Source organism: Leptonychotes weddellii, chromosome 1, assembly GCF_054177405.1.
Source record: "Leptonychotes weddellii isolate Sample4059 chromosome 1, ASM5417740v2, whole genome shotgun sequence".
In the NCBI taxonomy this organism is placed as follows: domain Eukaryota; kingdom Metazoa; phylum Chordata; class Mammalia; order Carnivora; family Phocidae; genus Leptonychotes; species Leptonychotes weddellii.
The window spans coordinates 52973291-52989617 of NC_138369.1; the positions used below are offsets into that span (position 1 = coordinate 52973291).

At 35.6% G+C, this 16327-nt stretch overlaps 1 protein-coding gene across 50 annotated transcripts in view; it reads left to right on the forward strand.

Annotated features, from left to right (window-relative positions):
- The window catches only part of CLASP2 (cytoplasmic linker associated protein 2), a 185388-nt gene that overhangs the window by 46872 nt on the left and 122189 nt on the right, over positions 1-16327 (forward strand). For 37 of the 50 annotated variants that reach the window (XM_081823428.1, XM_081823471.1, XM_081823437.1 and 34 more), the window contains one exon: positions 14334-14480. In XM_081823428.1, the coding sequence (XP_081679554.1) occupies positions 14334-14480 (147 nt within the window). Of the gene's footprint in view, positions 1-13622; positions 13949-14333; positions 14481-16327 lie in introns of those variants that run through there. The other 13 variants (XM_081823705.1, XM_081823708.1, XM_081823694.1 and 10 more) reach the window with 4 other exon arrangements.

A 16327-nucleotide genomic window follows, 5' to 3' on the forward strand; every position in this document is an offset into this window, starting at 1 on the left:
ATAAATTTCCCTCTGAACCTCCTTCAAGTCCAGATATAAACAGAGGTGAACACTTTTATTCTGTCTTTGCATACCTTTTACTGTCCCTTACATGCACATTAAGTATCAAAATAAATGGTTTTGTTTTTATTGTGTTTACATAAATGATATTGCTCTGAAAGTATTTTTGCCATTTGCTACATCTACTTGGTATGGCATAGAGTTTTTCTTTTTTTTTCTTTTTTTAATGTCCTCATGTGTAACTGTCTTGTTTGAACTGTTGCATAACGTTCCATAGTATGGATGTATCATAACCATTTCTTCTATAGAATTTTAGGTTGTTTAATCACATACAATTTTATAAATTATTCTGAAACACCTTCCTACAAATAATGTGTGTGTGTATACACACACATATATGTTTCTTAAAATACTCTAGAAGTAGAATTTCTGTATCTTAAGTTTTTATTGATTTCAAATTGTGTTAGTTGTAGCTAATTTCCTCCAAAAGAGGCTTTACCACTTATATTCCCACCATCAGTGCCTGTTACCCTGCATTCTTTTCAGTTCTCGCTATTATTATTTTTAAAATTTGCCTGTCAAAGGAGTGAAAAATATCTCACCCTTTTAAAAACATCTCTGCTGTCCAGTAAGGTTGATCATCTTCAAATGTTTGATTATTTGTATTTCCTTTTCTGTTTGTATTTCCTGTATCTCCTTTTCTTTATTCTTACCCAAGAATATAAAACCAAGTAGTCAGATGATTGTGAAGTAGCTCTGGGCAGTCAAATCAGATAGAGTTAAAAACCTGTAGGATTATTATGTGGCACTGAGCCCTGCAATCTGCCTCAAAAGCTCATGAGAAGAATTTGGCCTTTTGTTGTTACACTGCAGAGTGGCTGGAAAGAAGTAAGGTTTTGTTGCAAATAGATTGTTTCTACACTTGTAACATTTCAACACAGTCTATTCTTCCAAACATGAATCTTTTTAAAAAACATATGTAAGTGATGATATAACCTTGATTTTCCAAAGGGAAGCCTTCTAGACCACTCTTGATTTGGAGTGGTCATATCGCTACTGATTTGGTGGGAAGGGAACAATAGCAAGAAATTAGTGCTGAGTAGATATCTCCTCTTCTGTACCCTTGAATATTCTATGTGCTATGCTAGAATTGGGTTAACACAAATCACTGAAAGAAGGCAACCCTTCTTAGTGGCAAAAAGGCCAAACTTTTTTTCTGGAAGCAGTGATAATGGGGAAAACAAACAGTCTGTAAGAAGAAAAAGTAAATTATAAGGGACAAAAGATTGGGCATTCAGCAATATAGGTGGTAGTAGTGGGCGCTAAGATCAAAAATCTTAGCCTTCTTGAAACAGGCTCCGTTTACCCATTTGGGTGCAAGGTCTTGGGGCACCAGTAGCAACATATCCTCCAACATAAAGTTGCTAATGAACCTGAGTCTTCAAGAAATGGTTTACATTATTTTTTTGTACATGTAGAATGTATAGTTGATGTTCTTGATAGCTATTATGACCAAGTATAGTTGTCATGAAGATTTACCCAAAATGACTAGTTTTTGTGAAGGTTCTAAATAAACCTTATTGGGGCACCTGGGTGGTTCAGTCCATTAAGCACCTGCCTTTGGCTCAGGTCATGATCTCAGGGTCCTGGGATTGAACCCCACAGCAGACTTCATGCTCAGTGGGGAGTCTTCTCCTCCCTCCCCCTCTACCCTTACCCCCCCACTTATGTTTTCACTCGCTCTTTCTGTCTCTCTCAAATGAATAAATAAAAAATCTTTTAATAAATAGATAAATAAACCTTATTATGAGTATCATTTATTATTTACTTTGATATTATGGCTATTGTGAAATATGTTGTTTTTAATTTTATTAATACCAAGTAATGGTTTAAATTGTGTCTGCCCCTTCATTGAACTATCAAAGGTCTTAAATTTTTAATGGGCTCCTTTAAAGAAAAGGATAAAAGTCTTCAAGTAGGTTTTTTAACTAGTGAGTTAATAACTACCTAGAAATTCTAAGAGACTTTATGAAATTTCTTGGTCTCTTTTAAACTTTATATGAGATGGACTTTATTTTTTTTTTAAATAAAATTGTTAACAATTTAAGATTAACTGTGCTGCTGAAAACACAGCATCTTTATGTGAATATTAAAATTTGGCCATTTTATTTTGAAGCATTTGGATTTTTAATTTCTAGTCATTTACTGAACTTTTTTGTTTTAGTTTAAATTGAATACATTTTAAATGTTTACTGTTCGATTATTTTACTTCTGAAGGCTTGTGATTTTTCTTCAGCTCTGAGAAATCTTCTCTTTTATTTTTTTTGATAAGTTTCTCCCCTTCATTAGCTTTAGTCTCTCGTTACGGAGTTGTTACCAGTTAGATATTGAACCTCGTATGTTGATTCACTGTCCATTATGTTTTGTCTCTTCACCTAAGTTTTATGTCTTTCTCTTTTCCCTTGTATTCTAGGGGATCTCCTTGACTTTCTCATCTAATCCTTCCATTAAATTTTAATTTTAACAAATAAAAGTTTATATAAGAACTTTTTTTTCCCTTTTCTGGTGGTTCCATTTTTACAGAAGTGTGTGTGTGTGTGTATGTGCGTGCACGCACTCATATGCATACTTATATATAAAATATTGAGCTTTCTGAGTTGGGGGTGGGAAGAGTTTAATGATGAAATCATTTCATAGGTTTTCAGTGATTCCTTGCAAATCATTCCTGTACTTGTTGGCTTAGAGAGTGTCACTTCTCCGTCATTCTGTGAGGTAGATCAATCCTCACTGTTGTTTCAGTCTGCTTCTGAGAATTCTGAGTTGCAGCTTTCTGTGGTTTTATTCTTCAAAAGCTTTCCATCCTTTTAATTTGCATTTTATGAGAATTTTTTGCTATCTTTTGGGTGCTGATTTCACATACTTTGCCCTGCCTCATTTTCTGTGGTCTTACGATGTGCTTATAATTTTATTGGGGTTCCATTACAGCGTTTTAAGCAAGAGAGCAAAGTGATTCAAATTATCATAGTTCTTTTAAAGAAGAATTTCAAACATACCCAGAAATAAAGAATATTGTGACAAACCTCCATTACTACCTACTCTCCAGCTTAAAGAAATTATCAGTACATAGCCAATCTTTATTCATCTGTATCCCTACCTATCTTCCCCAGCCCTACCTATCATGCTGGACCAGGGTATGGGTGTGTAGACACACATGCACATGCACTCACACATAAAGTAAAGTAAAACATCTTTTTAAAAAGGCAATTAGAGAACTTTTTAAAAGACAGTAGGGGGTGCCTGGGTGACTCAGTCATTAAGCGTCTGCCTTCGGCTCAGGTCATGATCCCAGGGTCATGGGATCGAGTCCCACATCGGGCTCCCTGTTCCATGGGAAGCCTGCTTCTCCCTCTCCCACTCCCCCTGCTTGTGTTCCCTCTCTCGGTCTGTCTGTCTCTGTCACATAAATAAATAAAATCTTTAAAAAAATAAATTAAAAGACAATAGAAGTTTGTTTGTTACCAGGAAATATTTTATTGACAACCAGTTTTCACACCTAAAAAATTAACCCTTAGTATCAAATATTCAGTATTCAGATTTACTCAGTTGTTTCCTAAATACCTTTTTACAAATTGAATTTTAATTCAAACAAGGTTCACCATTGTAATTGGTTGATATATCGCTTAATGCTCTATTCATCTGTAGCAGTTGTCTCTCTTTTTCTCCTCTTGCCACTTATTTGTTGATGAAAAAATATATCTATCAGGTAAAGTTTTCCCACATACTAGATTTTGATGATTACATTGCCATGGTGATTTTATGTTTTTGTTTTAAAGGTTTTTATATCCCCTTTATTTCCAGAAAATTAAAAATTCTGCTAATGGCTTGATCAGAATCAGGTCTAATTTTTTGTTTCTGTTTCTTGGGCGGTTTTTGGTACACATTTTTATAGGTGGTATTATGCATTTTTTTTTTTAAGATTTTATTTATTTATTTGAGACAGAGAGAATGAGATACAGAGAGCATGAGAGGGAGGAGGGTCAGAGGGAGAAGCAGACTCCCTGCCGAGCAGGGAGCCCGATGCGGGACTCGATCCCGGGTCCAGGATCATGACCTGAGCCGAAGGCAGTCGCTTAACCAACTGAGCCACCCAGGCGCCCGGTATTATGCATTTTTATCAGAAGCCATGCAGTGCCTGATTGTCCTTTTTTGTGTGTATTAATATTGAACAGTGGGTTCAGGTGTTGTTAGCCTGATCTGTTCTTTATAAAGTTCCCCATCAGCCTTTCATTTAACAGTTTTAGCAGCCACTGGTCCAAATTACATTTTTAGATGATCTCATTGTCTACTATGGGGTTTGGAAGGTCGAGAATGGAAGCAGGGAGACCAGTTAAGAAGTTGTTGTAGCAGGGCGCCTGGGTGGCTCAGTCGTTGGGTGTCTGCCTTCAGCTCAGGTCATATCCCAGGGTCCTGGGATCGAGCCCCATATCAAGCTCCCTGCTCCGTGAGAAGCCCGCTTCTCCCTCTCCCACTCCCCCTGCTTGTGTTCCCTCTCTCGCTGTGTCTCTCTCTGTCAAATAAATAAAAAATATTAAAAAAAAAAATTGTTGGAGCAATATAGGAAGAGAAGATACTGGTCTGGTCTTAGATTAGGAATGGCACCAGAAGTAAAGAGTAATTAGGTGGATTTGAGATATAATTTGGAGTTATATACAACAAGAATTATTAATACGTGATCCGTGTGGGGCAGAGAACTTGGAATGCGGCTCCTGTATCATGAGCTTGAGTAGCTAAATAGATGGTGATGTCATTTACTGGGATAGAGGTAGATTTAGGGAGAACAGAGAACAGGTTTGAAGATGGTGTTGGTGTTAGGTTACATATGTCAGATTAGAGATACCTTTGAGATATCTATGGATGGGGGAGATGTTTAGTAGGGCAGTTGAATATTTATGTCTGGAATTCAGAGATGGTATAGGCTAGAGACAAACATTTGAGAGTTGTCAGCATATAGATGTTTTAAACTGTTGAGAATGGATGAAGACATTTAGAAAGTGTGTAGTCTGGAGAGAAGGATATTCAACATTTAGTGATTGGATAAAGGAGAAAGAGACTGAGCTAGAGGGACCTCTGAGGTCAGAGGAAAGCCAAGGAGAGTATTCTGTTGTAAAAGCAGAATGAGGAGTGTAGGCAATTGAAACTTGAGTTTTCTGAGACACCTGTGGTACCATAGCTTATAGTGATTATTGTTTCCTAATCTCAGTTACTAATTTATCTGTTACATATGAACCATGGTCATTGTTAGATATGTAAGAGGGTAAAACCACTCAGGAATCCAGAGTCCTCTTACTCATTGTTTTAATTAGAATAAGGAAGGATATAGCTTCAAGAGAAAAGAGGAACTTTGGTATAAGAAGCTACTTAATATGAAACAGTATATTTGTGCATGAAGATCTATGGTGTTGTGGGTTCTTCTTTCTGAACTAGTTGATTTACTGAAGGAAAGCCACACAAAATGAATTTTTTAAATGAGATAGGATATAAAGTTTTGGCTTTCTCTTTTGTTTGGCATGTAAGAATGGAGGAGTTTTTCATCCTTTATGTGAATTCAGAAGCAGAAATTTCAGGTTTTGGAACACATGTACCCATAAAAGTGAAGTGAAAAATTTGAATAGCCATTTGAATATATGGCTTTCCTTTGAAGGGAAAAAGAAAAAAGGGAAGGGATTTGATTATGGTAATATAAATTTACAGTTCATATCTGAAACTTTGGGGACCAGCTATGTTTTGGAATTCTGAGTAGGTCAGATTTTAGAAAAGTAATGGTCATAACCATATATGATACAACAACTTCAGCTGGGTCTGGGGCTGCACCTAATAACAAGCACATTAATATTTTTACAGTTAAATATATGCAAATTCACAATGAGTGAAGTAAAAACAATAAATAGCCTCATGTCAGTTCACATGTTTTGCCATAAACTAAGTTCAAATCAGTTTAGATTTTGCTACCAAATGAATTTTAAAAGACAACAATTTAAAGAAAAGTTAATACCTGTTCTTCTCAAACTATTCCAAAAAAATAGAAGAGGAAGGACGCTTCCAAACCCATTCTATGAAGCCAGCATTAGTCTGATACCAAAACCAGATAAAGACACTACAAAAAAAAAGAGAACTACAGGCTGATGAACATAGATGTAAAAATCCTCAACAAAATTTTAGCAAATCGAATCCACCAATAAATTAAAAATCATTCACCATGATCAAGTGGGATTTATTCCTGAGATGTAAGGGTGGTTCAGTATTCACAGATCAGTCAACAATGGTACATCACATCAACAAAAAGAAAGTTTAAAAACCATATGATCGGGGCGCCTAAGTGGCTCTGTCAGTAAGGCATCTGCCTTTGGCTCAGGTCATGATCTCAGGGTCCTGGGATTGAGCCCCACATCAGGCTTCATGGGAGCCTGCTTCTCCCTCTCCCATTGCTGCACCCCCTGCTTGTGCTCTCACTTGCACTTGCTCCTCTCAAATAAATAAATAAATAAAAACATATAATCATTTCAGTAGACACAGAAAAAGCATTTGACAAGATACAACACCCATTTTTGATAAAAACTCCCAACAGAGTAGGTTTAGAGGGAACATACCTCAACATAATAAAAGCCATATATGAAAAACCCACAGCTAACATCGTACTCCGTGGTGAAAAACAGAGCTTTTCCCCTAAGATCCAGAATAAGAAAAGGATGTCCACTCTCATCACTTTTATTCAACATAGTACTCGAAGTCCAAGAAAAAGAAATAAAAGGCATCTAGACTGGGTAAGAAAAAAATAAAACTTTCACTATTTGTAGATGACATGATACTATATATAGAAAACCTGAACGATTCCATCATAGTACTACTAAAATTGATAAATGAATTCAGTAAGGTCACAGGATACAAAATCAATGTACAGAAACCTGTTGCATTTCTATACAATAATAATGAGGCAGCAGAAAGAAATTAAGAAAACAGTCCCATGTACAGTTGCACCAAAAATAATAAAATACCTAGTATTAAACTTAACCAAGGAGGTGAAGGACCTGTACTCTGAAAAACTATAAAACATTGATGAAAGAAATTGAAGATGACACAAACAAATGGAAAGATAGTCTGTGCTCATGGATTAGAAGAACAAGTATTGTTAAAATGTCTATACTATCCAAAGCAATCTACATATTTAATGCAATCCCTATCAAAATACCAACAGCATTTTTCACAGAACTAGAACAAACAATCCTAAAATTTGTATGGAACCACAAAAAACCCCAAAGAGCAATCTTGAAAAAGAAGAACAAAACTGGAGGTATCACAGTCCCAGATTTCAGGATTCACTACAAAGCTGTAGTGATCAAAACAATATGATACTGGCACAAATAGACACATAGATAAGTGGGACAGAACAGAGAGCCCAGAAATCCATGATTATAGTCAATTAATCCTTGACAAAGGAGGCAAGTATATGCAGGGGGAAAAAGACAAATCTCTTCAACAAATGGTGTTGGGATAACTGGATAGCTACATGCAAAAGAATGAAACTGGATCACTTTCATACACCATAACACAAAAATAAACTCAAATGGAATAAGGACCTACCTAAATATGAGACGTAAAACCATAAAAATCCTAGAAGAGCACAGGCAGTAATTTCTCTGATACTGGCCATAGCAACATTTTTCTCAATATGTTTGCTAAGGCAAGGGAAACAAAAGCAAATATAAACTGTTGAGACTACATCAGAATAAAAAGCTTATGCAGAGTGAAGGAAACAGTCAACAAAACTAAAAGCCAACCTCCGGAATGGGAGAAGATACTTGCAAATGACATATCCAAGAAAGAGTTAGCATCCATTAATATATAAAGATTCTCAGCCATATAAAAGAATGAAATATTGCCATTTGCAACATGGAGGGATCTGGAGAGTATAATGCTAAGTGAAAGAAGTCAGAGAAAGACAAATGCCATATGATTTCACTCCTATGTGGGATATAAGAAACAAAACAAAGGAACAAAGAAAAAGAGAGACAAACCAAGAAACAGACTCTTAACAATGGAAACAAACTGATGGTAACCAGAAGGGAGGTGAATGGGGGGATGGGTGAAATAGGTGAAGGGGATTAAAAGTACATGTGTCATGATGAGTACTGAGTAATGGATAGAATTATTGAATCACTGTTGTACAACTGAAACTAATATAAGACTGTATGTTAACTACACTGGAGTTAAAAAAAAAGACAAAACATGCTAAAGCTAGACTCTTAGAATTTACTGACTTTCGGGCATTGCAGATAAGGGATTATGGGCCTATCATCTCTCAGTGCTTGCTGACAACAGTGTCCCGTTATTATATGAATGCAACAAAAGGTAGAGTCTTCTTCTACTTGCGCTTCTTTTTATTTCTTCTTCCTCCCTATTTGTTATCTCCATCTTTTTCTCCCACTCTTCTTAGCTACTCTCCTTTCTCCTCCTTTTCCATTTCCATCACACACATAACCACTGCAGCTTGCCACTTTATTAGTTTTTATCCTCTACTACCTTTTAATAGGTTCATCTTGTTCATTTTCTGCACCAAACCATAGTAATTTCTTTTTGAAACATTGGAGTGAGAACAAAGGTGTCAACATAATCATGCTTTCTGCATTTAATCCTCTTTTATTCAGTAAATATTAAAGCACCTACTATAAGTATCCCAGGTGATTTTTTTCTGATTTATCTTCCAGTTCACTTCAGCTGTATCTAATCTGTCATGTCTGCCCACTGAATTTAAATTTCAGTCATTATATTTTTATTTCTAGAAGTTCTGTTTGGTCTTTTTAAAAATCTGTCACTTTTTGGGGCACCTGGGTAGCTTAGTCCGTTGAGTATCTGACTCTTGGTTTCGGCTTGGGTCATGATCTCAGGGTCCTGGGATTGAGCCCTGCATTGGGCCCCATGCTCAGCAGGGAGTCTGCTTGAAGATTCTCTCTCCCTCTCCCTTTGCCCCTCCTCCGCTCACACACACATGCTCTCATGCTCTCTCTCTAATAAATAAATCTTAAATCTGTTACTCTTTAAATTTTTCTCTTTTAAAGATTTTATTTATTTGACAGAGAGAGACGCGGCGAGAGAGGGAACACAAGCAGGGGGAGTGGGAGAGGGAGAAGCAGACCTCCCATGGAGTGGGGAGCCTGATGCAGGGCTCAATCCAGGACCCTGAGATCATGACCTGAGCCGAAGGCAGACGCCCAACGACTGAGCCACCCAGGCGCCCCTCTTTAAATTTTCTGATCCCTGAAATTATTTTCAAGCTTGTCTAGTAAAGCTTTTGTAGTCTATGCTTGATAACTCTAGGATTTTTAGTGGATCTGTTCCTATTATCTATCTCTGTTTATTCTTGCTCTTGGTGTCTTGTTTCCTGTCATGCCAAGTGACCTCTCAAAAATTATTTGTGCACGTAATATGAGGCCAGAGACTTTATCCCAGGAAAATTTTGCATTTGCCTTGGCTTTTGCGTGGGAGTAGGAATACTACCGGCGTGAGCCTGCTAAGTTCCAAGGGCTTGACTCTCTTGACTGTCCAAGCAGTTGACCTTAATCAAGTACTCCTTTTGATTTACTTCTCTGTTGCTCTCTTTTGAGAAAAATTGGAAAAGAATAAAAGGCCATAAGAAGATAAGGACTTACTTATGGTTCACTTTAACCTTGATAGTATAGTTGTTTGGTATACCAGCTTTCAGTGGGAACAATATCATATTAGACTCTCTATCTTTTTTATGTGGGCTTCAAAATCTGTTCCTTTGCCTCACAAGGCCTTCAGAATAGAAATTCATATGTACTGATTCTGTCCCCTGTTTCTTACTATTTTGTCAGGTACTTAATTGTTTTAAAGAAGATTTTTTTTAAATGTCTATTCTATTGAGTGTTTATAGTTGTTTGCCTTTGGAGTTTTGTTTCAGTAACCTGGAGACTGAAGGTCTCCGTACTATGAAATGGGTCCTTCTAAGCATTGTTCCACATGGCATAGTTGTGGCAGTGGACAAAACAGACAAAACTTCTTACTCTAATAGATAATACATTTCAGTGGGAAGAGTCAGATAATAAACAAGGTAAAATATATAGAGGTAAGTGCTAAGGAGAGAAATGAAGCAGGGAGGTGTAGGGAATAGATCAGTAGTGTCAGGATGTTGGAAAGTTTATAATTTTAGTATCCAGAGAAGACTTCATTGGGAAAGAGATAGAAGAATAAAGTTCTGAAGTTGGTGAGTAAATAGGGCAGCTGTGGAGGGGAAGAGCATTCTAGGCAAAGGGAACAAGTGCAGAGGCCCTCTTGGGAGTCTCAGCAAGAAGACTGGTGAGGCTGGATTGGAGCAAAAGATGGAGAGCAGCAAGTTGGGTCATGTTGGAGAGAGAACTACATAGTATCTAAGATCTTGCAGATTTTGAAGTACTGGTAGGCCTTTTTATGGAGTCATAAGAGGATTTTGAGCAATGGTGGTGTGACTTCGTTCAACTCAGGACATTATTTTGAAAACAAGCTCAAAAGGGCAAAGGTGGGAAGTAGGAAGAAGGGTTAACTATGATACTTATCCTGGGATTTTTCTAGGTAATGGGGTTATAGGGTAAACAAGATAATGTTTCTGCTCCCTTTCAGTCCAACTTCTAGTTCACTCTTAAAAGTATTATTTCAGGAAGTGATAGGTGCTAGGAAGAAATATAATTGATTTGGACTGAATATTTTATAGTTAAAATATTTTTAAGCCTAGAATATTTATAATCTTTATAATTACAAAACATTTTTAATTTGGGGACTTTTGATGATGAATTCATTTTATAAATTCTTTTAGCTTATAGTCAAGAAAAGATATAACATTATTGGAGGTTGTAAAAAATTTTCCCCCTCTGTAGATATGTCCTTTTTTATTTTATATTTTCGAAGCTGTGTTACTGGGTACATAAAAATTTAGGGTTCTTTTTTCCCTGTTGGATTGACCCCCTTTATCATCATTAAGGGTCTATCTCTAGTAATGCTTCTTAAAACTGCTTTGTTTGAAATTAGAATAAGCTACATCAACTTGGTGTTTGCCATAGTTTGTCATTTTACCTTTAACTTTTATGTGACTTTGTAAAGTATATCTCATTTAAGCAACCTATTTTTTAAAATTCAGTATTGGTCTTTTACTTGGAATATTTAGTTCATTTACTTTTAAGGTAGTTACTGATATATTTGGCTTCATTTTTGCCCCTTTGCCTTCTATTTCTGTTTCATCCACTTGTTTCAGTCCTTTTTGTCCCCTTCCTGCCTCTTTTCAGATAATCAGATTTTAAAATTTTTCTTATATTAGTTTATTTATGTATACAGTTACTCTTATTTTAGTGGTTACCCTAGAGCAACCCAGACTGTTGCTTACAAGCTAAATCCAGTAGTACCCTCCTGATGTACATAAAATTTTATCGAAACACAGCCACACCCATTTGTTTACATATCCTGTATCACTGCCTTGGCACTACAATGGCATAATTGAGTAGCATAATTGAGTAGCTGCACAGAGAGACCACATGTATGGTTTACAAAGCCTAAAATATTTACTATATGGCCCTTTATAGAAAAAAATTTGCCAACTCCTGCTGTTGAGCAATGGTTCTTAAACTTGACCACACATCGGAGTCACTGGGAGGGTTTGTTAATACACAGAATGCTGGGCCCCCATCTCCAGAGTTTCTGATTCATTAGATTTCTATTGGGACCAGAGAATTTGCATTTTTAAGAAACTGCCCGGTGATGCTCTGCTGCTGGTCCAGTACCGCTGTCCTAGAGGCTACAATATGTATATTTGACTTACTCAATCAAAAATTGTGTGTTTACTACTTCCACAATAATGCTTATAAGTCTTAGAACCGTTTGTTTGCTTACCTCTTAGGAGCACTATTTTATAATTATTTCAAACTGGCAACTCAAAGGTCCATCAACAGAATGGATATTGCTAGATTATAGTACACTAGATAACTATAAGCAATGAAAATGAATCTTCCAAACATATTGAGTGAAAAGAAGCTAGATATCAGAGTAGATATTGTATGATTCCTTTTATATAAGGCTCAAGAATGGGCAAAGCCAATTATGAAGTTAAGACTAGTTAGTTGGCTTTGATAGGAAGTAATGATTTGGGGGAGGTCAATGAGGGTGCGTATAGGATGCTGATAATGATCTCTTGGTCTGGAGACTGGTTACATGGGCATGTTTGTTTTGTGAAAATTCATTGCACTCATACTTAGGATTTATACACTTTCATCTACCTTATTTTGATAAAAAGTTAAAATTTAATTTCCCAGTAGTTTTAGAATGTTAAGAGTTAAATTTTTTTAAGTGGTAGAGACATTTACTCTTCATTTCTTGTGTGTGTAGGAACAGAACACTGTTTCCATGGGAACTTCTGGCTACTCGGTGTTTCAGTACCTATCTTTCTGTGGATTTATGTGTCTACTCTGTCTCTCTTAGCTGTATATTTTTTTACATGGTGATGGCAAAAAAGTTTATTTGGGATCGTATTAGTGTTTTTATTTTTATTTATTTATTTTTTTAAAGATTTTATTTTATTTGAGAGAGACCACAAGGACAAGTGGAGGGGGAGGGAGAAGCAGATGTCCCGCTAAGCAGGGAGACTGATGCAGGGCTCAGTCCCAGGACCCTGAGATCATGACCTGAGCTGAAGGCAGATGCTCAACCGACTGAGCCACCCAGGCGCCCCCCCATATTAGTGTTTTTAACAGAACAAACCTATATATATATGTAGGTTTTAAGTGATCCCATCTGGCTCCCTAATATTATTATGCCAAAAAAAAAAATGTCTTTTAACTTGAAGGTACTTTTTTCTTATAAATTGTGCTATTTAAGGGAAAAAAACCCACTTGCTGAAATGGAGTTCGGCTTTATATTGGTGTGTCTATTTGATTTTCTTTTTTCCAAATAAAAGTCTTACCACTTATTTGGTATATTTTCTTTAAAATATATTTAATAGTTGGACTTGAAGTATCCCTTTGTAGTAATGATTTCATTCTAGTTGATTTGGGTATTTGCATAGGTAAGGGGGAGCAGGTTGAAAGGAAAAAGACTCTGACATATTGATCTGAAGCCTGTGGTAAATCTGCTCTGCCTCGCCCATCTTGTTTGTCGTGGTTGGTTTGTGCAGGGTCCTAGAGAAAACCATCTTCTCAGACAAGTAAATGCATACAGCTTGTGATTTTTTTTTTGTGGGGATTGGGGGGGTTCCATTTTATACAAGGAGATGATCCTAGCATGGTCATTAATAAATATTCTAAAAGGAGCTTTGGGTAGAATATTTTAGAATCATTTATGAAAACAAATTGTTTGGCTTGGTTTCTGTGCCCTAAATAAACAGAAAATTGTAAGATTACAGAGTTAATTATGCACAGTAATGAGCACTGTGATATTCCATGTTTTACTGATGCAATAATAAGCACCACAGCAGAATGAATATTGCATAAAACCTTATTTTGTATTTGTATTAATTTTCATGTGAATTACATAGGAGAAAACAAATTTAGGTTTGTAAACCTTTGTATTGAAAGCCTTTGAAATTTAGGTAAAGAATAAGGATTGCAGCTGCATAGATAATATTTTAAATACATGGAGAATTTTTACCTTTCATCTGGCAGTAGCTGCCATAAGATGATGTCACCTTGTAGCTGATTGGCTGTTACAGCACCTAGGGCAGGGAAGAGAAAGAAAAATGCCGGCACAAACCTCAGCGGTGGTTCTGTGGTTGTTTCTGTCTATTTTTGATAGAATCTTTGATTAGTACTGAATCTTCTGTATTTGGCCATGTGAACCATTGGGAGCATCCTAGGGTGAGGGAAATTAAGAGCTTTCAGAGGAATGAGGCGACTGATTTGCAAACGGATCTGTGATTGTAAGTTGCAGGATCTGGGTGTAAGGAATAAGGCAGGGTGTGCTGGAAGATACACTATGGGAGGAGCTGGGAGAAAATGCTTACATGAGTAGCAGAAAAAATGAAAATGCTCTTTGCTGTCCTTCGAGTTAATATATTTGGTTTTATGTTTTGACTTAATATATAGGTAGGAAATAGGATAATAGTGCAATCAAATTTTAAATTATACTGTGTTATTTTATGTGGTATTAGCCAATATATAAATGCTTATTCAAAGGAGCTTTATTTTGTATTATATCTTATAGAGTAATGATTTTATATGTAGCTTTATTTGATTTTTGAGTCTTATGGAAAATGGAGCAAAGCTTAGTTCTCTTAAAATACATTTTTCTAATGCTTTGTGCAGATAAAAGCTTTGATGATGAAGAATCAGTGGATGGAAATAGGCCATCATCAACTGCTTCAGCCTTCAAGGTTCCTGCACCTAAAACATCCGGAAATCCTGTCAACAGTGCAAGAAAGCCTGGTTCAGCAGGTGGCCCTAAGGTTGGAGGTAATGTAAATCCATTTCAAATCTGATGTGCATGCCTCATGCCCTTCATATGGACACACATACTTAGAACTTCAGAGGAATATGTTTATTCATGACTGCAGCACGATTGCAGATCTGGAGAGTCTATTGCAACACACAGAAGAATATGCTGCCTTTTCAGAAATGTTTTTAAAATACTGTATATTGCTGTTTCCTGTGGATTAGTGAAGTCTTAAGAGTATTCATTTTTCCTGTGTCATTTTTAAAGGGAGACATTTAAGGGAGTGTTGGGATTTGGGGTTTTTTTTATTTTGTTTTTTAAGGAGAGAGCAGGTTTTTCAGAATTTGGCTATTAATTTTCAGGTTCTGTAGTTGTTAAAGAAATACTGATTTATGTAACATTTCTATAAATTCATATAGTAGTGAGTCTTGAATACTTCAGTGTTGAAAAAATGGTTGAAGATACTGGATATTGAATCATTTGTCACAATGGGAAATGGGTGGTGGTCAAGTAAAATTGCCTTAAAAATGGTTTCTGGATTAGATAATAATAAATAGGATAAAACAGTTTTTATGAATATATACAACACATAGTACATTCTTTGATCACATTAGAACTGCTTCTAGCATATTGTTTATCTTTTTAAAATTTTTATGGGTTTTTTTCATATTCTAATAAGAAAGCCATGAGTACTTTTCAGGTGCTAGTTTCTGCCAGGTCTTTCTGGTAAAATGAATCCTATTAGAATAAGCAAATATTTAATGCTAAAAGGACATTAGCTTCTTTCTCTTTTTCTCTTTCTTTCTTTCTTTTCTTTCTTCCTGTCAGACTTCCTTTCGTGTGTGTGTTGGGTGTGTTTTAGTTATAATTTGGGAAAACAGATTTTCCTTGTTTATGATAACTGGTAGGAAAATCAGTCTTCAGAATTTTTGTTTTTCTTCTTTTTATCTATATCTCCTTTATTAAAAGCATAAAGGAAAGAAAAATAAACTGTATATTTTGACCAGGTCCTGTAAGTTGTGTTCTCTTGATCTTTCTATACCACTGAACATTAATTTCAAGTCATATATATTCTAAATGTAGGAAAAATACCATAAATACTGCATTTTAACTATCTTTTTTGTGCCATATAACTCTCAAGAAAGACAGTATGATATATATAGACACACTTATATATTTATATGTAAATGTATACATATATTTACATATATTCATATGCATATAAATAAATAGGTGAATATTGTGAATCAAATGTCTTACTGATTTATCTGGGTATTTTGAGTATTTACATTTTACTGGTTTTTTGTTTTTTGGGGGTTTTTTTGCTTTGCAATTATAGGAATATATTCTTATCCAAATGTTAGTTATCATATCCTATTACATGATATTTTCTATTATGCATTCTTATCTCTGGTAAAAAGTATCATATTCTGTGGTTTCTTTCTTTTGTAACAAATGGCTACCTCGAATTACTGCAAGGGGAATTTTTTGTCTTAATTTTTGAATTAGAGATTTCGGATATATATAATTATTTCATGAAATGTCTTATTTGACTTGAATTAATATTTGAAATACATGGTGATAATATATAATATTTTTGTGATTCTGAGCCACGGTGTATAATTAGCTCTGTATTTCATGTTTTATTATCCTTTCTTAGATGAAAATTGAGGTTGTAGTTTATCCAGCAAAGCTCACTTAATTTTGATGTTAATTGAATTGATAAAATCTGATATTCTTTTTAACGAAACAGAGATTTTCTTTATGCCACCTCGCCTTCTCTGGTTTGTAGTCCTACCAGATATGAAAATGCTAGGTAGCTTTTGTGATCGTAGGCATTAATCACTCATATAGATTATATCATCCA